Genomic DNA, 27,599 nt, shown 5'->3' with positions numbered 1-27,599 from the left:
TGATAGGCAACCAGGACAGACGGAGTGACTGAGGCGCAAGAGGGCCATGTGTCCCATGGACACAGAGGGAAGTCACCCTAACCCCACTCCTCTTCCAGACAGTTTCCCTGGAGGAGATGGGGGAGCTCTCAGAAGGTACCAGAACACTGGCCAAGATGTCAACTGCCTTGCAATCATGAGCCTCAGCTTGCCCTGAGTCAAGGTTCAGCCAATCCGGGAGTGGGGATGGTGTTTAAACATGCTCCCCTGATCCTGACAACCAGCAGAGTCAGGGATGTCCATTTAACCTCCTCGTGGGAGGGGGTGGCTCAGAGAGGGGAGTGGCTCGCCCAGGGTGCCCTGAGCAGGGGCCTCCGCCTCTTCCAGCTGCATTTCCCCACACATCCAGGCTGGAACACTCACCTGGAAGAACCTCTCCACATGCTCCAGAGGTGCGTCCTCCCGCAGGAGGGGATAGGTGTGCCGGCCCATCATGTCATAGATGGATTTCACGATGGCCAGCATTTCCTGGAGGGGGCAGAGGGGCTGGCATGAGTCCAGCTTCAAGAATGGGGAGGGGTGGGTGCAAGGGCCCGAGGGGAGGGGGCTGCATGCAAGAGCGGAGAGCCTTTCCAGGGCAGGTAGGAGTGAGACCTATCAGCTCTGCCCAGTGACAGCTTCTGACTTTCCAAAAGAAGTTGGAGATAGATCTTTGTCTCTAAAATTTGAAACTGTAGCAACTATTTCATATACAAAAAAATGTTTGGGCCAAAAGAACCCAACTGTGGCCCCATGTGGTGAGGGCCCCCCACATCTTAAGGGACGACACTGCCCCTTGATTGGTGGGAGCCAAAGCCAGCCCGATCCTAGGCTTCTCCACCTGTGCCCCCCGAGGCCCTCCTGTGGAAGGGATGGTCCTAGGACACGTGTTGAACCGAATCGAGCTGTGTGGTGAGGGGCACACAGCCTCACGCTCCCTGCACTCAGGGGTCCAGGACCGAGAGCTCCCTCGTGGCTGCCCCCAACCTGGGTTCTGGGTGAGGAGGGGAGGGCAGATGGGCCATGCCCCAGTCACCCCATACCTCTTTGGTGATATAGCCGTCCTTGTTAATGTCGTAGAGGTTGAAGGCCCACTTGAGCTTCTCCTGGACTGTTCCTCGCAGGAGGATGGAAAGGCCAACCACGAAGTCCTGGGAGCAAAGAAGGGTGAGGAGTGACAGTCGGATTTCAGATTCTATTTCCAGTTCACTGGGTGGCTTCCACTGAATTCACAGCTTAGAGATAAGGAGCTTCCATTACAGAGCACGCAGGTAGTGTCCATCAGGTTGACAATGATGCACACATGTGTGTATACATGAATCATGTGTGCATGTATGAGTCCATGTATGTGTGTGAATGAATGCATGTGTGCAAGCATGTGTGTGGCAAGAATGACACAGAGGCTGTTACTGATCCTCTCAAGTAAAGACATTCAAATGCATGGTGTCTCGGACCATAACGCACTGCTCTGATGGAGGAGCCCTGGGGGCGCTCTTTCATAAAGTGGCTACGCTACTTGTAGTTTACCGGTATCTGCATGTCAGCGTGCTCAAAAACTTCCAGCTTCAAAAGCTAAGCTACCAGAGCTCAATTCTGGGTCAGGACAAACCTCTGAGTGTGACGGATGATTGATTACTAATGTGACAAGACAGGAATGTTCCAACAGCTTCCACATGGAAATGCCAACTGTTTGTTATGTTGTAACAGCTGGTGGGACGCAAGTCTTTCCCTCCACTCCTGGAAGCTCGCAGGTCGAGCCTCCATGCCCCGTGGGTTCTGCAAGAAGGGGAGCAAAGGAGGCCTGTCCCAGAAAGGCAGAGGGTGGCAGGCTGCGAAGGGACAGGGCCATATATGATGGGGCTTAGTCCCCACTCAAATTTTATACTTTCTGGATCTGAGGAAGCCTGTATCACAAAAGAGAAAGCCCAAGGGAAACAGTGAAAAGCAATTTGGAAAAAACAAAAATTATTACAGGAGAAAAAAAAACTTAACAAAAACTATTAGATTTGGAGGCTGAAAATCTGGCATCCCTAAAATAAGAATAGGATGCTATAAAAAAGGAGTCATTGAGAACAAGAAGGAGCTCTTGGGAATTAAAAATAAGAACACAAAATGACAGACTTAGAAGAAGGGTTGGAGAAGCAAGTGGAATCTTCCATGACGTAGGGGGAAGGCAGAGCTGGAAATAGGAGAGGAATGACGAGAAAGAGAGGCCCACTCCACAGGCACCAGAGGAACGGAGTGCATGGGAAAGGCAGGTCAAGAAGTGAGGGGAGATTTCCCACACCTGCAAACAGCTCACCGTGTCACCTGTAGGCATATAGCCTGATGCCATTTCAGAAAACTAGCCGCAAAGAGAGGATCCTACAGGCTTCCAGGGAGAAAAACAAAACTAAAGAGGAAAACAGAATCAAGTCCCGTGCACAGGGTCAGGGATCAGCAGGCTTTGCCTTCTGATGGCAACACTGGGGCAGGAAGCCAGTGGCATGATGGCCACCATTCCAGAGGAGCACAGCTTCCCGCTGCGGTTCTGGCCCCACGCGACATGTCAAGCAGAGTGAGAACAGAATGGAGACTCTCCCAGACATTTTCCTAGGAAGCCACTGAAGATGTGCCCCTGAAAAAAGAGAGTAAAGCCAGAAAGAGGAAGGTGGCGGGATCTAGGAACCAGGAGACCCAATGCCGGAGAGAGGGGAAGAGATCCCCAGGTGGTGCTCAGTCCCAACGGAAGAGGGAGCCTGGAGGCTGGGGAGGGGTCCTCAGGGAGGTGCCCATTCAGATGACTGGAGAAGGGCCTGGGTTTGCATTAATGCTGAGGTCACAGACACCAGGCAAGTGACAACTCGGGACAGTTGTCAACAGCAGGCAAAGTAAGAATGTGTGCAGGAGAGGAGAGCACTGCCACAATTTACCGCAAGGCTTCCTGGGCTCAAACTCCTACAATCAGGGTAAACTGTGAGTCCTTGTCCAATCTGAATCCTGTACTTCTGTTGGAAGCTGGGCTTGAGAAAGTGTGTGCATGGGAGGCCCAAGTCCTCCCCGCCATGGCAGACGCCCACGGGCTGTGGCTAAGACCGGACAGTCAGGGAGGAGTAGAGGTGTGCCACTGGGAGACATGGAGACAAAGAGGGACAATCGGCGAAAACAGGAGATGGCTCCTCCCTAGGCGTGCGGGGTGTTAACTGCTGTTTCCCAAGGCACACCCTGTAACCTATGGGACGCCCGAAGTCCTGTGTGTGTTGAAGTGAAGAAAATAAAAGAATGCTCATATCAAAGAGAAACCACATTACGGTTCTTTGAGGCCCGAGTTGGGCATGAGGTCATCACTGAAGCCTGTTTGTGATTTACTTACTGGCAAAGACTCACAGCATCTCTGAATTCATGTCACTCCCTCTTCTCTGGGGTCTGACAGGCTTTCGCAGCAGGAGGCAAAGGTACAGAGTCCCACAAAGGACCCCCGTCTCATGTGGGCCATGGGAGGGCACTACTGTCCTCCCCTCTTGTCTTCACAGACCTGGGCCTGAAGTGTGGAAGCCCTCGTGGTCAACCACGACCAAGAAATGTCCCCATACGGTGTCCCTAAGAGTGTATGTAGTATCGTAGAGACAGTACCAGGACAGGGGAGGGTGGGAATGTGCCCTGTGAGGCCACTGGCCCAACCTCAATAACGCACAGATGGCCCCAAGTCCAGCAGCTTGCTGGTTCTAGACTGCCAGCCCCACACAGCACAGCTGCACGTGGGACTGTCGCTAGTTGTATGTGACTGCTTGCTCTTAAATCCGAGGTGTATGAAACCTATCGCATCCACAGTCCTGCTCTGTGTCTGTCCCTGAGGCACAGTCCAGGGAGGGTGAGGGGTTCCTACAAGTGACACCGTGATACAGAGAGGCCTCAGTTTCCTAACACCCCAGAGTGCCCACGAGGGGTGTCGGGCAGAGCACAGAGCAGGAGCTCAGCCAGGGGTGGGAGCAGAGGGTGTGACTGCAGGTTGCAGGCCTTCTCTCTGGTTGCTAAGGCACACCCTGTGTGTGCGGTCACGGGCGCCGGAAGCAGGTTACCGCATTGGGAGGTAAGGCAGAGGCAGCCACAGCCTCCTTGAGACACACACCGGTCATAACTCTTCAAAGGAGCAGCAGCCCTGGCATGATGAATGAGGCAAATTAGCAAGGCCCTGGGCTTCATCCGTGTGCAGCACTGTCTGTGCCCAGGCCGCGGAGGCCGGCCCCAGGCTTCCTCCTGTGGCACATGAGGACCCGGGGGGCGCAGAGCAGGCGGCAGGCTGAGGGAGAACGTGGGGCCATGGCTCCACGGGGCAATGCTAAGGTTTGCTGGTTTTGCCCGTCTATTTTCTGATAGTCTTTTCGGTGAGGGCAGGGAAGTTACAATATTTTCCCCTATCAGTCAATTTTAATGAATAGGGGTCTTGTCTCTTGAAAATATACAGAAGAACTGGGGTCACGACAAAAACCCGTAAACTGACCTGAATTTCCATTTTCAGAGCATGTGGAGTCTGAGGCCATGAGGGGGCCGAGTGTCACCCCAGCCTGTCAGGACCCTTCCCAGCCTGGGAGCAGCCAGGACGGTGCTCCGCTGGCTGGAAGGTCCCTGGAGAGATACATGCCTCCTACCCCTCATGAAAAAGCCTTCCTAGAGCAGACATCAAAATGAAGAGCAAGGTGCTCATGGTGAACAAACACCATGTGAAAACACGGGATTAACTCCCGTGCAGAGAAGCATGTGGGAGGCCCAGGATGAAACCAGAGGGAATAACCTTCTGAGAAGGTGCCGGACAGATGGGATTCAGCCCCAGAGCTCCCCACTCAGCCGCTGACAGCAGCCCCCCAAAGACCCACCACCTACCACCTTAAAGGGACTGCAAGACCCCCTGCTTGGGGGACTGAGAGTGATGACCACAGGAGGGCACCCTAGACCTTCCTAACGCCCCCTCGGACACACTGGGGCCCCTGCTGAGCAGCTTGATCCTCTGATTTCAGAACAGGAGTAACTCCCCACAGTGCCCTGGCGGACTGTCAGACTGGAGACCTTCCCACACTTCACTCCCAGACGTCTCAGGTACCTCCTGAAGGATCCGAAGACACTGGTTGGGGGCAGGGGATGGGGTGCCAGGGGAACAATGAGTTTCCTCTGTACTGATTGGATTTCTACTGTGTGCAGGTATCACTGAGAATAAAGGAGATGAAAACACTGCGTTCACACACATACACAAGTCCTTAGGGTGCGGCCGGAGAAGCTGGGGCAGTGGTCGCCCGGGCGGTGCGTCTGCACCGCTGGGAGGGCTGGCACGTGAAGAGGAATGCAGCAGTGTTAGGACAAGTTATGAGAGTTGGTATCATCCCCCTGGCTGGCCCTGTGGCTTTCCTGTCACCGCCCTTGGGCTGAGTGGTTATCGATCACGCCTGGTTCTCAGCATGGTTTTCTTCCCCAAAGAGGTTTCAGTTTTTCACCTGCAGCTATTTTTAGGGGCCTGGGCTCCACGGAGATGCCTCCTTCAAATGATCCTGTGGGCTGGCCTGTGTGGGGCCTATGGCTGCCCACACAGAGCCAGACGAGGCCCTAGTGGGGGACACCAGACTCTGTCTGGCTGGGATGGCAGGAGTCTGCTCAGGCCAGGCACTCTGTCTGTTTTCTGGCAAAGAGAGTGAATTCTTTGGCTGGGGGCCTGGAACCCCACTGTTAGCACACCTCTCTGAGTGCAGCCTTGCCCCCTTTTCAGATGCAAATTCACCCTGGGTCACTACCACCTCAGGCTGCCTCAGTAGCTCTCTGGGTTCAGTGGGGCTGGATTGGAAGGCAAGTCTGGGTCTAGGGTGGCCAGACAGTAAAACAAATTCCACTGACTTCACAGTGAGGCCTGGGGCTAGTCAGATACAGTCTACCCGTTCCCTGGGGGACACACTGGAGCATGTACAACAGGATCATGCCTGCCCCTCTCGACAGCCCGAGGGTGTGGCACCAGAGCAGAGGGACACCCTGCAAGCTGCGGGGGATGTGGGAGGGTACAACAGAGACCTACCTCAAAGCAGATGGCCCCATTCCCGTCAGCATCGAAGGCATTGAAGAGGAAGTGCGCGTAGGTGGAGGCATCTGGGGGAGCAAGGGCACTGGCTGGGGTGTGTTGGGGCCTCCTGGCAGCCAAGCCCCCACCCCAGGTAGCCCCACTGGGGGCCCACCTGTGTCCTGAGCTGGGGTTCCCCTTCCAATGGGATAGAGGCAGCACCAGGCCTCCAGAAAGCAAGTGGCGGAGGGAGCAAGAGGTGGAGGTGAGGGTCCCCTTCCCATAAAGGGACACCCACCCTCTGCAGAACTGCCACAGGGACAAAGTGGGGGCTTCAGGAGGAGAGGGGAGGAGGGCACGGGGGCTGGCCTCAGACTCACCTCCCTGAGGGAAGAACTGTGCGTAAATGAGTTTGAAGGTGTCTTCATCCACCAGGCCCGAGGGACACTCCTGCAGCAGGAAGTCACCCCCTCAGCCGCCTTAGCCACCCCAGCCCTGCGCCGACTCTGCCCTCTGAGGGACGCCTGCCGTCCCGGGCACTGCTAGGCTCCATCGAGCCCCCAGGAAAGCCTGGTGGTTGGGTGGAGCAAGGCAGGAGGGCTGGGTGGGGGCCCCCAGGCCAATCTGGTCCCTCCGTACACCCCTCCCCTGTGCCAGCACAGAGACACACAGATAGGGCACGGGGCCTTCGGAACACTGCTTCTGGGCTTGGCCCGCACACTCCCCAGACAGGTCTCCCACAAAATATGAGCCTCATCAAGGCGCCGGGATATCTGCTATGCCACAAAAGTTACTAGAAAGTCTGCCTGGGCCAGAATCTTCCATTCTGGAGCCAGTGACAAAAGGGCTGGGTGTGTCAAGGCCTCTCCTGAGGGATGGGTATCACTCACGTTCTTGAAGCCCCTATAGAGGGACTGCAGCTCCTTCTTGGTGAACTTGGTCTGTGCCTGCAGCTGCTCCAGCCCCTCTGGCTGGTGGCGCACCATGGACAGCTCCAGCTCACTGTCGCTGCTATCTGGAGGGGGACACAGACCCAGGAGGGTGGAACATATAGCCCCCCTTCTCCATCTCACCGCAGGGTGGGTGACAGGCCATGGGCTGATGTCAGGGGCAGAGGGACTCTCCTTGCATGACTACTGTGTATGGCCACACAGGCTGCACACCGCACACATGGAGGGGCTCTGGTGGAGCAGCACGCTCGGGCCACTCTGCCTCCCTTCTCCTCAAACAGAGGGCCCTCCCCACTCATCTCACCTGCAGCATGCCCACCTTGTCAGCCACACAGTGGGACAGAGGCTGGGAGCTGGCCCTGTCCTTGAGAAACACTGAACAAGTGGAAATGGAAGGGATAAAGTCAGCAAGACAGGCTCAAAGGACCCTCAACCTTCAAGACCCAGTTCATGGCCACCCTCCGTGCAGTCCTCCCTGACTTCCGCCAGGAATGGGGAGGTGAGCCTCTGGGCCCATTCAGCCTAACACACTCCTGCTTGGCTGCATTTGGTGGGGTGTGTTACTCACATTTGGATAGGCGGTCAGAGCTCAAAGGCCCACTGGGCAGGGACCAGCCCTTTTCTTTAATAATAAGATATCCAAATGTTAACAAACTGCAGCTGCCTCTGGGGTGAGGCGAGTTGCATTTCAGGTGATCTTAAATTTTATTTATCTTTTTTTTTTTTTTACCTTTTCCTAAATTTTTTTTGGTGTGTCATGCATCACTTTTTAAAACAAAATAGAGCTATAGACCGAGAAGTGCTGAAACCCACACTTGCCGAGCAGCCTGATCACATAATTATAGACCTTCCCACTCTACTGCCACCACCCCACCTCCCTAGGCACCTCACAAAACAATGAGTCCATGGTGATCTGTAGCCCCTCTGTACTGCCCACCCTGTGCCTGTGACGACGGCGGGCACGGGCACTGCTAGCCTGAGCCTGCAGAGCCCTTTGCTGGGCCTGCTCCATGCCCGGCCTCTCCCAGAACTCTCACTAAACCAAGAGCAGCCTGCAAACTGCACAGCAAGTGGGCTCTACTGCCTTGGGCATGCATGCTCCCAATCGCCAAGATAGCTATTTCATACCTTCCTCTTTTGAAACTGCCAGTACCTCGTCCCCCATCCTGTCCCTCAGGCTGCTTCCTACATCACCAAGAATATAGAAGCCACAGAAAATTTCCCCAAGTTCCTGCTGCCACACCTACCCATCTACTGCACCTGTCCCAGACCTCTGCTTTTCCTCCTTCTTCGAAGATGAACTGTTCCTGGTCCTGGCTAACTCTTGCACTTGCTCAGTGGGTACTGGCCCCTCTCACCTACTCAAGCATGAGGATCCAGAAATTCTCCCTACTCTTTCCTCTCTCCTCATTATCTTTCTTTCCTCCCTTTAGGATTATCCCATCACCATATGGACACCTGGCAATTTTCAGTCAGTTTGGTATAGGTAAACCTTGCAAGGCAGCATTTCCACTCTGCACTCTAAGGTCCCAAATAAAATCTTACCCAGCTGAGGGGACCTGTAGGTGGATGCTCTTGGCAACAGTATTTTTTATGGGGATCTGGAAGCATCCCGGGGGCCCATCAAAGGCAAGACAGAGAAGCACAATATGGGAGTTGCTCACCAGGGAGAACTGTGCAGTGAATTCGAGGTACACATCAATACACAGACCCAAGAAACTCAGTAAACCCCAAGAAAGAAAAATAAAAAGACAAACACATGCAGGAAGAGCATGGTCAAACTGATGAAAACCAATGATAAGGAGGCAATCTTAAAAAGAGCTAGTGTGGAGGGGGAGGCCCTACAAGAGAAGAGCAGTAAGAAAAAAGGCTAACTTCTCACATGACATTTTGTAGACCAGGAGACAATGGAACAACACTTTAAATTGGTGAAGGAAAAAGTCTGTTAACCTAGAGTTTTATATCCAGTGTTATTATCCTTCAAAAAAAGAGGGTGAAATAAAGGCATTTTCAGATTAATGAATGCTAGGGAATTTGTTGCCAGCTGAATCACACTACAAGAAATGCTACAGGATGTACTTCAGGATGAAGAGAAATGATATCTATCAAATAGAAATCAAGAAGGAAAATAAGAGGTTTTTAAAAAGATTTTATTTATTTATTTTTAAACAGAGGGAAGACAGAGAAAGAATGGGAGAGAAATATCAATGTGGGAGATATACATTGATCGATTGCCTCTTGCACGCCCCCAACTGGGGACCTGGCCCACAAACTAGGCGTATGCCCTGACCCGGAACTGAACCAGTGGCCCTTTGGTTCACAGGCCAGCACTCAATCACTGAGCCACACCAGCCAGGGCAGGAATGAAAATGATGCTGACACCGGAAATCAGTGTGGCAGTTTCTCATACACATACACTTGTCATATGACCCAGAAATCCCACTCCTAGTTATTTACCCAAATGAAATGAAACTTATTATATTAACACAAAAACTTATGCAAATATTTAGAGCAACTTAATTCACAATCGCCAAAAGCTGGAGATAACCTAAACATCTTTTGACTGATGAATGGATTACCAAACTGTGCCAAATCCACACAGTGGAATATTAACTTGGCAATGAACATGAACAACCTACTGAGAGCCACAGCAAGAGGGATGAATCTCAAATGCACTGGTTAGGTAAAGAATCAGACTCAAGAGGCTATGTAATGTAAGATGACAATTATACAACATTTTGGAAAATATGAAATTAAGGAAATCATAGGGAAAGAAAATATATCAGGGGCTGGGACGAGGGATGGGCATACTACAAGATGAGGGAAATTTCTGTGGTGATGGAGTTGTTCTCTATCTTGATGATGGTGATGGTTACATGATGACTATGTATCTCTCAAAATTCACAGAACTGGGAGATACTAGACACATGCATGCACAGAGGAAAACCACATGAGGACACAGGGAGAAGGCACCATCTGCAAGCCAGGGGAAGAGGTCTCAGGAGGAACCAAACCTGCTGACAACTCGACCTCAGATCTCTGGCCTCCAGATTTATGAGAAAATGAACTTGTGTTGTTTAAAAAACAAACAAACATAGGACTTGGCACCAAAAAAGGCAAATGGCACTATGTGTAAATTATAAAAAATCAAAATTAAATTAAAATTAGAATAACAGCTATAGGGGAGGAGGAAATAGAGGAATACAAGGGAAAAGGAAAAATAAAACAAGAGAGGGGTTGTAATGAATCAAGACTGATACTGTCCCAGGAACTAAAGAGTATGAGTAACCTAATCCTCTGCCTCAAAGGCCAAAAATAAAAATAAAACAAAAACTTCAAATACACACACACACACACACACACACACACACACAGTGCTATTTCTTCCATTACAAAAGTAAAAGTGGGAAAACAAAACTCCCTTGGTCCTACTTTCCCCTCAAGCTACTGTCTTCCTCTCTCCTTTACCTCACTGTCTTCACTTCCTCTCCTATCATCTCTTGAATGCGCTCCTTGGGGCATTTGCCCACTGCTCCATACAAACTGCTATTCCAAGTGTCACCAGTGATCTCCATATTGCTAATCCAGTGATGGACACAGTCATCTTGATTCATAAGTCATATATGAGCAGTATAAGAATAAAAATTATAGTGTTGACATGGATGAACCTTAAGGACTTTATGGTACATGAAATAAATCAGACAGGGAAAAACACATAGTGTATGATCTCACGTATATGTGGAATCAAAAAAAAGCCAAACGCATAGAAACCGAGTACAAAGGTAGCTGCCAGGGGTTGGAGGTGGGGGAAATGGGGAGATGTTGGTCAAAGGTACAACATTTCAGTTATAAGATGAGTGAGGTCTGGTGATCTAATGTACAGCACGGTGAGTGTGGCTAACAATGCTGTATTACATACTTGCAGTTCGTTAAGAGTGTAGATCTTAAATGTTCTTACCACCAGCACAACAAAAAACAGTATTGATGTGAGATGATGAAAATGTTAACTAATTTTGTTGTGGTCATCATTTCACAATATCAAATCATCATGTTGTACACTTTAAATTTACACAATGTTATATGTCAATTATATCTCAATAAAGCTGGAAAAAACAAAAATGATATGCTCATTTCGCTTTTGAGCACAGATGAAACCAAATGTTAGCTAACTGAATCCAACTATATTTTTTTAAAGACTGAATTTACTTATTTTTAAAGAGAGGAGAAGGGAGGGGGGGAAAAAGGGAGAGAAACATCGATGTGACTGAAAAACATCCATCAGTCAGCTGCCTCTCCTAAGCACCCCTACCAAGGGCTGAACCCACAACCTGGGCTTGTGCCCTTACTGGGAACTGAGCCTGTGACCTTTTGCTTTGTGGGCCGATGCCCAACCAACTTAGCCATACCCGGCTGGGGCTCCAACAGTATTTTTCAAAAGTAAAAGTACACCATGATCAAGAAGACTTTATCTGTAAGAGAATAAGGAGGGAAAACCATTGGAAATCCTAATGCAAAAGGCATTGATAAACACCCACATCTATTTATAATTAAAACAAACAACAACTCTTAGCAAACTAGAAATTCAAGGGGACTGTCTTACCTAAATGCAGCTTACATTTGCAAATCACATATTTATAGAAAATTTTAGATTTAATGGCAAAGACACACTCTCTTTAAGATTTGGGCCACAATGACAAGGTTGACCTCAGTTACCACTAACTGATGTCCTGCCAATGCTCTATAAAAATTCCAAAAAGGAAATAAATGATGTGATAGTTGGGAAATAAAGTATAAAACTAACTATTTATAGATAACAAGGTCTCCAGGGACCAAAAGAATACATGAGAGTTTGGTAAGGTTGTCAGATACAAGATTAATTTATGAAAACCAATAGTAATTTTCTACACTAGTAATAACAACCTAGAAAATATAATAAAAAGATACCATTCATAATAGCAATAAAAACTAAAAAGTATCTAAGCATTAACCAAAACTGAAAGGACCTCTATATAGACAGGTAATCTGAATAAATGAGACATTCCAATTTAGACAGGACCATATAATATTATAAAAAGGTCATTTCTCCCCAAAATAATCTGTAAATTCAGCACACCCTCAATCAGAAATCCAGATGGCCTTTTTGAGGACCTTGATAAACTTACTCTGAAATGTAGAATGAGGAATAAAAAGTCCATTCAAATCTAGAAAAGGGGAATGAAGAGGGAGATTTCCCTATTAAATACTAATACATAGTGCACAGTCACTGCAATAAAAATTGTGTGGCTGGTACAAGAACAAACAAACCAGGCAGACCACGGAGCTCCAAAGAAGAAGGAGGTATAGAGGGGCCTCAAAGAAGACTGAAGAAAGGCCAGATTGTTTAATTGATGGAGTTAAAGAAGCTGGCTCACCACATGTGGAAAATGAACCTGGAGCCCTTTATACCAGATGCAGAAGTGGGTTTGAGATGAACTAAGACCCAAATATGAAAGGTGAGCTGCAGAGTCAAAATACAAAGTATCTTGTCAACTAATGGGTAGGGACAGACTTCTGAAAACTTCAAAAGTTCAAACCATAAAGGGAAAAAAATCGATGAATTCAATCCCATTAATATTAAGGATTTCTGTTCAACAAAGGGCACTGTGGCGTGTTAAAAGACATTCAGCAGAATGGGAGAAGACAATGCCCAGTGTTCACAGCTGACAACAGAAGAATGTCTGAAACAGATAATCGTCAGAAAAGGAGACCAACTGAACTGAGACCCAAAGCTCAGAGACCAGTGCCGGGCACAGAGGGAGCACGTGGTAAGGCTTAGCTCCCATCACTTCTGGCAGAAATGACCTAGCCCTAAGGATCCCCAGGGTCCCATATCACTGACTGTGCGCTAGCAGTTGGTGGGCAAGGAGTACGCACTTGACAGGCTGTTTATAGCGGTAGGCATCCTTCACTATGTCCTCTGCAAAGACCCCTGGTCCCCACTGGACGAAGCTGCTGCCTGCTGGCCTGGCGCAGGGAAGGGAAGAGAGAGGCGGGCTCCTGAGGGGTGGGTTCTGCTGGATAGGGAGGTGGGCTGGAGCTGTAGGCTGGGGGGCTTGGACAAGGCCCTCCCTCCCCAAGTCTGCCTTAACCATTGCTTATCTGGACACAGTTGGTGGTTTCCAAGAAACTTAGGAATCTCACATGAAGTCTTACTTGGCAGACTGTCAAGTGGATCCTCCTTGCCCACTAACTGCTAGCACACAGTCAGTGATGTGGGATGCTGGAGGTCATTGGGCTAGGTCATTTCTGCCAGATGTGATGGGAGCTAACCCTTACTACATGTTCCCTCTGGGCTGCGCAATGCCTTCTGAGATTTGCGCACGTTCACACATTTAGTCCTCACAATCTTGTGAGGGGGACTCTTCCCACTTTAGATTTGGACATGGCAGCTGCCTCCACTTTGGGCTCTCAACACCTGAGCTGTAAGAAGCTGGCTTGCAAGGCCCCCATGGCCTTGAAGAGCTAGAGACACACCCAGAACAGTGTGCCAAAGCTCAGAAAGGTCCTGGTTCTGCCACTCTCTGGCTGGGTAACCTCAGGCAAGTCAGCTATTCTCCCAGAGCCTCAGTCTCATCTATAAAATGAGCCTAAAATGAGGACAAAATTCTGATATGCACAAAGTACCTGGCCTTGAAGAGCACTCGCTGGAGGCTGGCTACTGTCATTGCCATTGGCGCCCCAGATTGGGAAACTCAGACCAGGGGCCAAAGGAGTGCTGGTAGACGTGTAGCGTACTTGCTAGGCATAAGAGCACCCAGGATTCTCAGAGAATCGCCAGTCCCAGCAAAGGTAGGAGAGGGGGCTGGGTGGGGAGGAGAGCAAGGGAAGGGGGTAGGAGGAGTTAACAGCGGCCCCTTGGGCCTGCTCCAAGCTAAGAGTCAGCTGTGGACCCTTCAAGCTCCCAGGTCACCTTTGCAAGGCCAGCCCCTAAGGGCTGCTGTGTGAAGAAGGCAGCTAGGGAGTGTTAGGGCTGCTGCTGGAAGAACAGGGGTGGCGGGCCAGGTCGTGCACATCTCTCTTATGGGCATGTCCATTCTCCCCTTCACTCCTCTGTTCTCACCCGCCTACACTCAGGCCTCACAAATGAACCTCCAGACACTCCCAAATGTCCACTGAGGAGCCAACTATTTTCAGCCAAGAGCTATTAGTCCAGAACTTCAGAAACCTGGACTGAGATAGGAAGCAGCCAGGGTCAAGCCCTGGGCCACAGGTGTAGACACAAAGGTCTGGTGTTAGGGCTGTATCATTCTCCATAACACGTCTAGTCAGCCCAGGTGTGCGCCACCCCTAGGAGTTTCTTAAAACTGCGTTTCACTTTAACTTTTGCAAAGTACCATAGTTCACCTCACCCCTCTGAAGTGGATAGGGGGAACCAGTTTATTGTTATCTTCATTCTACAGATGAGAAAATTAAGACATACCAAAGTCACCCAGTAAGCTGGTGGCCACACCAGGCTGGAACACCCCCTGATAGAGTCGCCAGAGACAAGAGACTGACAGGGGACCGGGGCAGAGAGGAGGGCCTTTCGACTTCTGCATCTATTTCTAGAAACTGCATCCCTACAACCCGGATCCATTACTGCCTAACAATCCCCAGAGGCCTCATAACTCTGGTTTCTTTCAGATGAGAACTACGGAAGCTCAAAGAGGACAAGAGACATAGCCCACTGCGCGCGTGTACACACACACACACACACACACACACACACACACACACAGAGGCTTGGAGGGGACCTGGACACCAGCTTCCTTCCCTCCATGCCAGCTAACATCCAGGCTGGGGTCCAAGGGCTGGAGCTCCTGACAGCCCATCTGACAGTCCCTTTGGCAGTCCCTGGCCAATGGGCCCTTCTAGGCACTTACCAGGTCCCACTCTGCATCAACAGAGAATACCTGGAACTTATAACCCTTCCCCTGTGGTGCAGAGAGGCCTAAGTGAGGGATGTGTTCAGCAGTGAGTCATTTCTGTTAGTACAATTCATCACTGTATTACTAGTTATTGGTGATTACAATGGTTCACAAAGCTTGTGCAGTTATCAGATGCCAAGAACAGTTCGGGGGTTCTGAAAGCCACACCGGCCAGTTACAATTCTGCCACGGCCCCACAGGCAAGAATGCCTACTAGCCCTACTTCACAGAGGGTCAAACTGAGGCTTAGAAAGGTTCAGGGAGTCTTACAGCCAGTATGTGTGGGTGACAGGCCCCCAGCTGTCACCCCAGATCTGGCTGACTCTAGGATGCTGTGCTCTTCTCACAACACCAAGACCCCAGACCTTCGGGGGGACAAGTGGGCAAATATACCAGAAAAGAGAAACTCATTTGAGTCTGAGGTGCGTGTTTTAGTGCGGTTGAATAGAGCGTCTGTAGTCCTGTGCATACTCTCCACCTTGGGAAAAAATCCATTCTCCTTAAGAATCGCAAAGACCAACTTTATTTAGACTGGCCCAGACCTGTGTGCGTGATGCCTAGTGGCACATCCCTGACCACCCTAGGGCCGCGCACCTGTCAGAGCAACCCCTGGTGAGCACAGCTGGCTTGGCGGGCCCAGTGGAGAGAGGTGGGATCTGCCCCACCCCTACACACATACCTATCCTAGGTAGAGAATAGGGGATATGCTAGTGCCCAGCAAGAAGCAGTGTTCCACAGGAGCTCAGACTGCTCAGCCCCCAGCCTCGCCCCAACTGCCTGCATTTTCCACTAAGTTCCCTGTCACAGGTTACCCCTGCCAGGGTCAGCATCCAGCCAAGTGCAGACCTGGCTTGGACAAGCTTCCTCTCCAGGTGCAAAGTTTAAGGTGACACCTCCCAGAACCACTTTGAGCAAGTTCCTTCTATCTGGACCTCCTGAACTCACCTAGAAAAGGTGTGATGGAGCAGGATGGCTTCTGAGGGCCACAAGGCCATCAACTTCGGGTGAAGAGTGGGCCCTGGGCTCTGAAGGCAGAATGGAGGTCAAGTATGGCTTCCTAGCCCTGTGCCCCTTCCTACCCTCCGCAGCCCTTCACAGGGGTTGGAGTGCATACCCATGCCCAAAGAGATGCGGGCAGTTCAGAGGCAGGGCCAGGTTCTTCCTCACCTCCCCAGGTCTCTGGGTTTCAGCCCCAGAAGCCGGGCCCTGGCAAGTTCAGCAGAGTGCTGAGGCAGGCCGATGCCCATCCTCCTCTCAGAGGACAGCGGAGGAGCACAAGTGACATGAACAGGGCCAGCTGGCCCCTTCCCTGCAGTCCAGGGGCACAGGCCTGCAACTACCTCTTTGGAACTGCCGGAGCAGAGGTTACGACTGCGGTGAGTCAAGGTCCCCTTCAGAATGGGTGTGGCCTGCAGGGGCTCCTCCTCCCAGGCGGCCCAGAGTTCCGGCAAGCACCAAGGGTTGGGAAGCAGCTCCAAGGGCGCCTGCCAGGGGTCTCGGGGAGGTGGCAGTGTCTGATTTAAGAGTAGGTCTGTGTCCTCAGTTAGTATTTTATTGGGACGGAAATGTGGCGCCTGAAGATTTGATTACGTATCCCGTGGGCCTGAGCCTTGCCTGGGGAGGGGGAAATGGATGTTGGATGGGGGCGAAAGAGACGGCTCCAAACACACTGCAGAGGCCTTCTATTAACTCGCCGCCCTGCGCCCTGAGGGGAGGGGTCTTCCAGTCGTCTTCACCCTGCAGCACCTCCGCCGCCCGGCGGCCTAAACCGGCTCTGTTCACAGCGGGCTGCTCGGGGCCGGCGGGCCTGAGACGGCCAGGGATGTGGCTCAAGGTGTCATCTGGCATCTCGCTCACACCCATTTTAAGCACAGCGGCTCCGACCCCTCGGCGGCGAGTTGGGCCCGAGCCCTCTCTGACCCCTTAGTTTCAGGCCCAGCCCTCCGGAGCCGGGAGACGACCCGGGTCAGAGCGCGTGCGGCTCCCTCCCCACAAAACGCCGGCCCAGGCGGAGGGCAGCGGGGGCGGGGACCACAAGTTACCTTCCATGGATATCGGTTCCAGGATGCCGAACTGCTTGAGGACAGCGATGAACAGCAGCACCACCACAGCCATGGCGCATAGTTCCATGCCCTGGATGCCCATGGCGGCCCGCGCGCTGCTTCCGAGGAGCCGGGCCGGTGGTGCCCGCCTGCGGCTCACATGCCCCCGGCAGGCGGGGCTGCCGATGTCTGCGGGGCCAGGGCCCCGCGCAGGGCGGCGGCGGCTAGCTGGGCCCGGCCGGGAGGTGGGACGCGGCGCGGCGCGGCGGCCGATCCCGAGCGCAACTTTCCGAGTCTGTTGGCAAACTTTGAGGCACGGCGGCGGCGCGGACCAGAGGCGCCTCCATGCCCCGCACGGGTGCCGCGCCTCTCGCGCCCCCTCCAGCCCCGCGGGCGCAGGTGCGCGGGGGTCCCGAGTACTCCTAGCTGCCCAGCCTCCATCGCGGCTCCCCTAGCGCTCATTGGCCTAGGCGTGGCGACCACCCGGGAGGCGTCCCTTAAGGCACCCCCGCCGCGCCCGCGGCCCGGGAAGGGCGGGGGGAGGCGGCCCCGCCCCACGCGGTTTTTCCCGGTTCGGAACCTGGCTCACGGCCACTGCTTCCCCGCCAGCCCCGGGAGGCCGCGGGGTGGGTGGTTTCACCGAATCCGTGCTGGGAGGGGACGTGAAGAGAGCACGGCATCGCTCCCTGCGGAATCGGGGCTTCCCTCTTCTGGCTGACGGTGCGGAACTGGGCCTCCGCCGCTCCCACCCGGCCGCCTGCGCAGAGTTGGCCTTCAAAGGATCCTGGAAGCCCTCTGGCCCCGGGTGTTTTCCATAATCCAGCCCCCGGCCGGGATTAAATTTGGCCCCAAACCGTTCAGTCCTAGAAACCCGCGTGCGCTCAAGACTTTAATTGGGCGTGCGAACTCTGGCACTCGAGTCCGCGAAGCTGAGTTCAAGTCCTGCGTGACCTTAGGGAGTCACGGACTTGCAGCCTCCACCTCCAAGAGGTCCTGGTGCCTGCCTTTCCTGCTGTGAGAAAGAGCTAAGTGGGTGCCAAGCGCTCAGCGCGAGCAGGGCAAAGGAGTGCCTTTTTCCTGCCCAGGCATTGAGTAGGGGGAGGAAAAAAAGCCTCGGAAAGGAAGGAGAAAAGAAGGGGAGAGGAGGGGCTTGGCAGGGCGGAGAGCCGGATCCTCTGAGTGCCCAAACTCCGGGACTGCAGGGTTGGGGCGGAGTGGGCGCGCGGGAGCCGCTACTCTCTGCTTCCTCCAGTGGGCGCTGCACACCATCTTGGACTTAGCGGGGCGGGACGCGCGCGCTCTGCTGCGGACAAGTTGTGTCCTCCTCGAGCTTTAGTGGACGGAAACCCAACCCAGTTCCACGTCCTTGAGCGGGAGCCCTGTTTGCATCTGGGGTCTGAACAATAACAACTCTCATTTACGGAACGTCTGCTACGCATGCATGCATGCATGCATTCATTCAGTCATTCACTCATTCAACATATCCTGAGCCTGTATTTGTGACCCCCACACAGAGTTCGGGCGCCAAGTGGGGTGGAAAACAGCAACGGCTCACTCAGGACCCTCCTGGAGCTGGCGGACCGGAGCCAAGTCTTAAGGGTTACTTGTCATCCTCGAGGGCTCCCCTAGTGGGCATTTCTCTTCCCCTATTGTACAGGTGGGTAAAGCGGGACTTGGAGGGCACAGGTGCAACCAGGCCTGCTGGATTCCAGAGCTGGTGCTGCCTCAGGGTACCACACTGCTTCCGTGGAAACTGAAGGGGAGGAAGCTACGAGAGCCCTTTCTTTGGGCTTGCACAGCTCAACCTCACTGTTTAACACTAGTTAAAAGTCTTGAGTTGTTGGAGATATTTGAAACACACAGCTTTCAATTCCATTTCAGTGGGATGCGCTGAAGTCTCCACTGACCAAATGCAGAGTTCTGAGCAGAGAGGCTGAGACGGCAGAGATCACGACTCCGCTGAACTAGGCAAGTTGCTAAAGTGTGTGAAAATCTATAGAAGTTAAAGAGCCCCCATCGGGTTGATCAGGGGCTTTCATGGCCTTTTAGGGTGTGTTCTGGAGCTGGGTGTGTCTAGGGTGCCAGATGTGAGAGAGATGGGAAGACAGAGAACCAAGCAAACAAAGGAAGCCATTTTGGGGTCTTCCTGAGGCCTTCCCACCCCTGCTCTCCTGCCTCAGTTTCCCCTGGTGCTCCTGCACATCTTCCTCATGAAAGCTTCGGTGACTGCCCATACACTGAGCTATAAACAAGACATTGATCCCCTGGCTCTGCAGCGTAAAATATTAACGATGCCTAAGTAGATAGCAGGGCTTAGAGCAGGACGCTCAGCATCAGCAGCCGGGCCACGGGCCTAATGGATGGAAAGCTGACTCCCTGCTCACTCACTAGCTTGGGGTCTGCCAGTTCTGGGGCCAGCCCAGGTCCACTGAGGCTGGGCTGACGGTCTCGCCACACCTGCTCTTCCCTGGACCTGGAAAAGGAAGCAGGCAGACGAGCCCCCAAGCTTCATACATGCACCCCCCCTGCACTCATGAAGCGCCCCGCCAGGACTACCCCAGCCACCACTAGCTCCCCTGCCAGGGGCCGTTTGCCCTGACATGCATTCACCAGTCCCCCCCCCCCCCCCACCACCAATATCCCCCAGGGCCTTCTGTGGCAGAGAGTATGCTGCTGTTGACAGTGCTTGCCAGCTCCCAGCCTTGGAGAGGGGGTGGACTAAGGGGAGGGGCACAGTGAGATCTGCAGGTCAGGGTGCTGAGAGCTGCCACAAATGTAGGGAAAGACTAGGGGCCCTGTGGAGGGCACAGCTCACTGATTCTCAGAAGATTGGAAAGGCTAGGGGCAAGCCCTCCCTTGAAGGTCTAAGGACTTCTGGGAGGTCCAGGGAGGCCCTGGTGTCCAGTTTAGAAAGCCCTTCGAGACCCAGCTGCTTTGGGGCAGGGTGGGACATACTCTACACCTAGGCTTGCACCCCACACCTGGGCTTGCACCCTACACCTGAGGTCATGGTCTTCCTTTTGTCTGCCACATTGATGATACCACTCCACTTCTGTCTCTGGGAAGCCACACCAGATTACGCCAGGCCTGCATTACCCCCCTTCTCCCCTGAGCCCTCACGGCCTCTGCTGCCTGGCCACACCGTGCTGCACTGAGCTGTCTGCCCACACATCTGTCACTCGTGCTCCTCATGTCTAACCACAGCTGCACTGTAAGCCCCTGGAGGCTGGAACCCCATCAGTCTGACTAACACTCATTGCATGCCCCCAGTCCACCGGTCCTGTCCAATTAGCTGCCTAAGGATTTTTTGCCCCTTAAGGGAGGAATTGGACCAGGCACATACTTTTCCAGGGACATTCCCTGCAAACAGCTCAGTAAGTTGTTCCTGGAGTCAAGGCCTCCCTTGGTTCTCGTGCATTCTGCTGGGCAGAGAAGGCATTATTCAATTTATTTTATCCTCATATTCCACAAGAACCAGACAAGAATGCCCCAAAGACGGGCCTCCTGAATTCCTACCAATGGACATCCCAAGGTTGCTCAAATGCAGGGCATCCAAAGCTGAATTCTGACTCCCTTACAGATCAAAGGTCCCTCAGTCTGCCTCTCCCTGGAGCTCCCTGTCTCAGATGTTCAGGCCAAACCCGGGCTCTTGGCCCAGGGCATGCCCGACCCCACTCCAGCCCAGTGTGTCACCACGCCCTAGCTTTGTGCCTCTTTTTTATGCATTTCTGCCCCACTGCCACCGCCTAGCCATGCCATCACCCCTCCTTCCCTGACTGCTGACCTTGAGCCCCAGTGCCTCTCCCACCTCCGCTTTGTCCTCCCATCTTGTCCGTTCAGCAGCCACAGTGGTCGTCTCCAGGGGAATGGTAGGCCCTGTCCTTCCCTGTGTAGAACCTCCATTGTCTCTCTGACAACACTGCCTGTGTCTGCCTGCTCAGCATGCCTCTCATCAGTTTGGTAAAAGCACCTCAATTTTTTTCCAGAGCCCCCGTCGGCCTCAGGCCAGTGATTTTCAACGTTTGGGAATATAACTGCCCACTTAACATCAATTCCTCTTTTCCCTCTCCACCCCTCTTCTCCACTGCCATGGTGACTGGTTCGGAGCTGGGCACCAGATGGAACCAGGACAACAAGAGACATCCATGAGACTGGCCCTGGGACAAGCAGGAGAGATGGAATCTCTTTCACTATGGTAGGTGAGTGGCCTCCCTGCCACCTTGTGGGGACACAGATCCTGAGAATGTAGTCACCTCCCTGGAAAGCAGTGCAAACAGTAGAGAGAAAGTGCTATGTGCCTGGATCCAGCTGTGCCTGATGACACATCCAAATCTATATTTTTCAGTTATATGAGCCAATAAATCCCCCCTATTTTTGCCCAAGCCCCTGTGAGTTGGGTTGCTGTTCCTTGCATTCTCCATTACTCAGAGAACAAGGAGTCACGTCCTTACCATGCCCATGTGAGCAGCTGATATCTACCAAGTACTTTCTAAGCATGAGGCACTTCAACACAACTCATCTGCTTTATTTCTCACAGCTCCACATAAGGTGGAGACTTGATAAGAGGAAGAAATTGAAGCACAGAGTGGTTAATGGTTTGTTTAAGGGCACACAGCTGTTAAACCACAGTGTCAGGATTTGAATCCAAAAAGTCCAGCTCCAGAGCCTATGATTTTAATTCAACAGCACCCCACCCTTCTAAAGCCATGTGGCTGGGCCCCTCCTACTCTCCCTTGTTCCCAAGAACCCAATCACATTTGCAGCTACCCATGTGAGCCCAGGACTCTCGCTCCCAGATCTCTGGGCACACTCTTCCCGGAACCTGTATGCTCTTCCTCCTCCTCCTACTCCATTTCTTCACCCAGCTAATTAATGCCTCCTTGTCCTTTGGGTCTCAGCTACTGTTACTTCTGCAGAGGTGTCGCCCCTGACCTCGTCCCTCTTGTTGGTCTCTACCATGGCCCCCACCCTTTCCCTCTGGGCAGTTTTCATAATGTGTACTTAGATGTTTGTGTGTTAATTTACTTATTTCTGTTCTTCCACTAGACTATAAGCTTCCCAAAGGTATGCATATTACCTGCCTTGGATACATATTTACAAAATAATTAATGGGGATGTCTGATGATTTCTTTTCCTCAATTATTCCAGCAGAGGCTGCCCTGGGATCACCAGCAAGGCCACTGGACTGCTGTCCAGGAGGACCAGGGCCAAGTCCCTAGTTACAACCCTAATCTCTCCAAGCTTTCCTTTCTTTCTTATAAAATGGAGTCACTTGGTGACATTTACCTGCATGTCACACAGTGAGCTATGGGAATCTGAGAAGCTGATGAAAGAGAGCATCCCAAGGCATACACGAGGGGCCTTTTTCTTTCCTAGGACATTGTCATGTTGGGATGTTATGTCTGGAGCTGGGCACCTATCTTGTGATCACGAGGGGAGCAGGCTGTCAATAAGGTCGATGCCGGAAGTGTAGATACAAGAACCTAGGTCCTTAATGATACTGCTGGGTCTGGGATGACTGCCCCGGAGCCGCCCTCCTGCTGGACTTCCTGTACGTGACATGGTACATTTCCTGCTGTTGAAGCTAAAGGAATGGAGCTTTTCTGTTACTTGGGCCATAAACCAACCACATTTCATTTGAAAGTTGGGCCAGAGCAGACAACGTGTGGATGGGTTCTGTGTGGTCCCCAGGAGTCTGTTGAATTGGAGGGCTTGGGCAATACAATGAGATAAAGAAAACTAGACTCCCTTGGTGTCACTTTCGAGGTGGCCCTGGTTCTGGAAGGTAAATGAGGACATTCCAAGTTAAGCAAAAACTAAAAGTATATCTCATCAGTAGACACAATCCTCAACAAATACTAAAGAGATACATCTCCTGTGTCAGAACCAGCTTCTGGAAATAAGTCTTCCACCATCACAGAAATCATGAGCCAGAATCAAGGTCAGTGATCTCTGGAAGATAAGCAACTTCATGCTCCTTAATTAAACTTCTGGTTCACGTGGTTCTCATGGTCTGGGAAGACTTGGAAGCCATGAAAGAACTGAGCTACTGGCCATGTGGACACGTGTCCAGGTGTCACTGTGATTAGTAGTGGTCCCCTCACTGTTTACTTATGGGAACGCTCTCTAAGGCTTTCCCAGCCACCTGTTGGATTCCCCCTAGGTCGGGAGGAAAGGATTGCTTTCATGCCTCCATCCCCACGCAAGGCAGGCGTAAATCCCCATCTGTTGTCCCAGGGGTTTACAAGAGTCTAGTAACATAGAACAGAAAATGCAAGGAGGGACACTTAAGGGCCCCTTGTCCTCGCAGCACCTCATTCTGCTCCCTGCTCTCCTGTGATGACAGATTCCCAGCCCCTCTCTCATGCGGAACACTCTTCATCTCTTCCTAGGCCTCTTCTTACATTCGCTCGGCTCCAGTCCAGGGGAACCACCCAGCTCCAGAATGACAGGACCAGATAAGGTCAGCTGTGGCTCTTCTCAGCAATTTTACTTCAGGCCCTTTGAGTTTACACAGTGACCACCATGTGGGTTCCTGAGTTTCTTTTGGTAAGTTTATGTTTCTTGGGAGAACTTGGCTCTCCCACCTCTCTGTGTTTACAGGAGGACTGGGTCATGATGAGTCAGAACAGCTGGGGCTGCGTGACCTAAGCTTCTTAGGCCAGGTGCTTCTCACCTCCTTCAGCCTCAGTGTCCTCATCTCAAAAGTGGGGGAAACATTCCTTCACCCTGGCCTGCCCCCTCATGGTGGTGTTGTGAGAACCAGGGGCTCCCATTCATGTGGGAGTCCTCTGCACAGGGGGGGGCTCCCAGCACGTGTGAACTGCTGTCATGCTATTTGAATGCCCGACTGAATCCAAGCTGGGGCCCTGTGCACAGACACATGGGAAATATTGCTGGCAACTTAGAGTTTGCTAGTTCCCCTGGCAGTCGCCCCGGGCACACAGGGCCATCAATCCTCATGTTTTATGACCCTGACGCTAAGTGCTCACAAGTCCCTCTCTTGTTGCTGATCTGTGAAGTTGTCTTTGTTTGAACTGGAGCTGAGAGCCCCAGGGTGTCTCGGGGAATTTCCATCCTGGATGGTTGGTGCCAGTATCTCAGCCTCTGTGGTGGCCTCTGGCGGCCCATGGGGGTGTGTTTATTACAGATGCCCTGCGTCAGCTGGATGCAGACGAGTGCCTTGGGAATCAAGGCCTTGGGACCTGAAATGGAAAACAGGCGGAGAAGCAGAGTCCTGGCTTGGGAGCTGAAAGTCCTGGATCTGAGTCCCATCTTTGTTGCCCATAGGCTGGCGGGCGGGGGGGGGGGGGGGGGGGCGGGGGGAGCTCAGCCAGTCCACACTTCCCCCTGAGCTCAGTGAAACAAGGGAAATGGTTAATAATAGTAATAATAGCAGCTTCATTTACTGAGTGTTTACTTCATGCCAGCCGCTCTCCCAGGCACTCACATGCATAATATCATTTAATCCTCACAACACTCCTGTTAATATTCCCATTCACAACTGCAAAGAACAGAGGCTACAGGACTGGCCTCACCTACTACTTTTCAGAAGAACTGGGACTCTAGCCTGAGCTCCTGGAAACACCCAGCACCCCCATTCTCAAAGAGCTAGATCTGCCTCAGGCAGGTACTTGTGAGGCCTTCACAGAGGAGGGGTGGGGCCCAGAGGAGGAAACATGGTTTTTGAATCTTCCTTCAATGCAGAGAGATATAAGATTCAAAGTTAGAAGAAGCCTAGGGTCATTCATGCATTTGCTCAGTTGACACATATTCTACTGAGTGTCTGCTCAGTGCCTGGCCGGCATGGCACTAATATGGCAGACATGGTAGTGGCCTTATGGAGCTTGCCTTCTGGAGAGGGAGGCAGACGGTGGAAAAGTTGTGATAGGGCCTAGTGAGGTATGATAGGAGAGACACAGCAGAGGAGCTCCCCCTCGAGACTTAAGGCCCAGAGGGAGCCTGGGCGCTTCCAAGCCCTGTGAGAAGTTGTGAGGAGGATTTGGAGCAGAAGGACCAGGCTATGCAGCTCCAAGACAGCGAAGAGTGACATGGTGTGAGCTGATTGGGGGGGGGGGGGGGGTTGCAGGCAGGGGGCAATGTGGCCCGGAAAATGGACTATAGAGAGCTGTGGGCGGGGGTAGGGGATAGGGCCAGGCAGGGCCAGGAAGTCAAGCTGAGAGTTCAGACTTTATTTTGAGGGCAGTGGAGCTTTTGTTTTGTTTTGTTTTCTCTTCTTTTCTTGAGGAAAGTGTTGCTCTAGCTGCAGCATATCCACATTGGGGTAGGAGAGGCTGCAGTGATTTCCTGCCACCTACCATTTCACAGATGATGCAAGTGAGACCCAGCAAGGGGTCGCCGTAAAGTCACACAGTGGCACAGTGGGGACAAGAGCCCAACCTCTAGATTCCTTGGCCAAGACTTGTTCTTCTGCCCACCCCTTACCTGAAACCCCTAAAGCTTGGCAATGGCTTGAAGGGGCAGGAGGAGACCCACAGACCCACTTCCCAGCCCAGCAGCAGGAGGGTCAGGCCTCTGTCTGCCCCATGCTGTCCCCAAGATCCAAGGACACAAGGACAGGTATGTGGCACTGCCCAGGAGTTCCCTGAAGTGAGTGTTCTTGTCTCTTCTCATTACTCGCATATTTGCCACAAGAACGGAGTCTGTAGTCCCCATTTCTAAGCCATGTATCAAAAGTTGAGTCTGTACAGCTACCTGTCAGAGCCCGAAGCAGCATGTACAGGGACCTAGTGACAGAACCCACACAAGAAAGATGTTCATGTTTGTATACTCTTACATGCTATGGAGCAGTTTCACGTCTATCATTTCCCTGGGTCCTTGAACCTTGGAAGACAACCAGGGATGTAATTATGATTCCTGTTGAACAAGTGAGAACAGCAAGACCCAGAGGGACAAAAAATCTTCCCAAACGTCACAAAAAGCAAAAAAGGCAGAGATGGATTGAGGACCCAGATCTGACTGATTCCAAAGCCCGTGGGCTCTTACCTACCACCTTGTCTTCAAAATGAGCAGAGTGCACAAATTCACTGAACCTGACCATCACTTGTCAGAGGTATTTGACCGCAGAATCCCTTTTCACACAATACATATCACCATCCCTTGGCTCATTCTTGGTGAAACATTGTTCTGCCATGTGAGCTTTTAGGGACTATCCAGTTGTCTTAGTTACTATGACCCCAGCTTGGAGTCAGGCAGACTGGGGAGCAGATCTTCCTTCAGCCATGGGGCCCTGGAAAAGTCCCATTCACTTCTTCCTGGTTTCTCATGTATCAAGTGTGGTTTCCTTACTGCATTGCTGGAAAGGTTAAATGAAATGACACAATTTTCCTATTAATGACTGTTTCCTATGCTCTGTTCTCTCAATACCTGCTTTCTGGAACTGCTTTTAGATCAGAGTTGAAGCTCTCCTCCAGGACTCTTAATTGATTTTAATATTTTCACCTCTTTTTCATTTCATTTAGGTAACTTGATGGAAATTCTAGGCTAGAGTCAAGTTCATTAATTTGCCTTTTAGGATGATTGTTCTGCTCTTCAAACCATCATTGAAATTTTCTACATTTCAGCAATTATGCCCTCACCTCCAAAGTTGTTGATTCTTCGTATGTATATAATAGCCTCTTGGATCTCTGAAAACATTAGTTATATGTATTCTAGTATATCCTTTTTCTTTTGTCTTAGTAACTCTGTTGATTTGCGGCTACTCCTTCATTTCCTCGAGCTTAATGTCACTCTTCGGTGTTGCCTCCTCAAATGTTGGGTGGCTCTTGAGCATGTGTTCATATCTGCATGTAAAGTGTGTGGGGATCTCCCCTCCTGGAGAGGGCGAGGCAGATGTGATGGGCAGTGTGTGGGGTGTGCCCATGGCTCTCCTTCTGAGAGGACAAGGTGCCCTGTGCCTCTTGGGCATAGCCAGCAGCCCAGGGCACTGCTGTGCCTCTCAGCCCCACATGCCCATATTAGCTCTGGTCTGCGGCGGGCACCTTCATGCCTAGACGGGCAGTGGGGCAGCCCATCTCTCACCTGGGGCTCCTACTTGTGCATCCCTCCTGTCCCGACCCCGCTCACTCCCTAGTCTGAAATCTTTAGACTCGTGCACCTCTGCAATGCAGCTTCCTCTTTCTTGTGAGACTTTGCCTGCTGTCTTTTGGGGGTTCTTCATGATTCTGGCCCGCTTGGGACACCCCTTCTTCATTCTTTTCTGGTTGTTATTTTTTCCTATCCTCCATAGGAGAGCTGAAAGTGAATGTGCACCGTGTGGCCTTGGCCCAATCTCCTAACACACTCAGTTTCCTAACACGTGTAGTCTCCTAATACATGCAGTCTCCTCACATATGCAGCCTCCTAACACATGCCATCTCCTCACACATGTAATCTCCTCACATGTCTAATCTCCTCACACATTCAGTCTCTTAACACGTGCAATCTCCTAACACACGTAATCTCCTACACATGTTGAGTACCAGCCAGAGCTCCATCTCACTAACCCCTTCCTCTCTCAGAAAGTGTGCAGTAAATGCTTGTGCAGGTGACGCTTGCCAAGGCTGGGTGAGCGCTGGACCTCCCTCGTATCCTTCCTGTCCACGCTCCCACTCTCTCCACCAGACTG

The 27,599-nt window shown here is 51.9% G+C and overlaps 1 protein-coding gene across 2 annotated transcripts in view; it reads right to left on the bottom strand.

Annotated features, from left to right (window-relative positions):
• The window catches only part of KCNIP3 (potassium voltage-gated channel interacting protein 3), a 62,686-nt gene that overhangs the window by 2,863 nt on the left and 32,224 nt on the right, over nt 1–27,599 (bottom strand). The window contains exons 1-6 of one of the 2 annotated variants that reach the window (XM_054575518.1): nt 16,973–17,177; nt 6,925–7,049; nt 6,415–6,484; nt 6,053–6,123; nt 1,062–1,169; nt 403–507 (exon numbers count right to left, since the gene is read on the bottom strand). In XM_054575518.1, the coding sequence (XP_054431493.1) occupies nt 403–507; nt 1,062–1,169; nt 6,053–6,123; nt 6,415–6,484; nt 6,925–7,049; nt 16,973–17,075 (582 nt within the window). In that variant the 5' untranslated portion in view covers nt 17,076–17,177. Of the gene's footprint in view, nt 1–402; nt 508–1,061; nt 1,170–6,052; nt 6,124–6,414; nt 6,485–6,924; nt 7,050–16,972; nt 17,178–27,599 lie in introns of those variants that run through there. The other variant, XM_054575517.1, reaches the window with a different exon arrangement.

This window comes from Pteronotus mesoamericanus, unplaced genomic scaffold (genome assembly GCF_021234165.1).
Source record: "Pteronotus mesoamericanus isolate MK-2021 breed Mesoamerican mustached bat unplaced genomic scaffold, CSHL_Meso_final contig_309, whole genome shotgun sequence".
NCBI lineage: Eukaryota > Metazoa > Chordata > Mammalia > Chiroptera > Mormoopidae > Pteronotus > Pteronotus mesoamericanus.
This window is presented reverse-complemented; position numbering and strand designations above follow the sequence as displayed.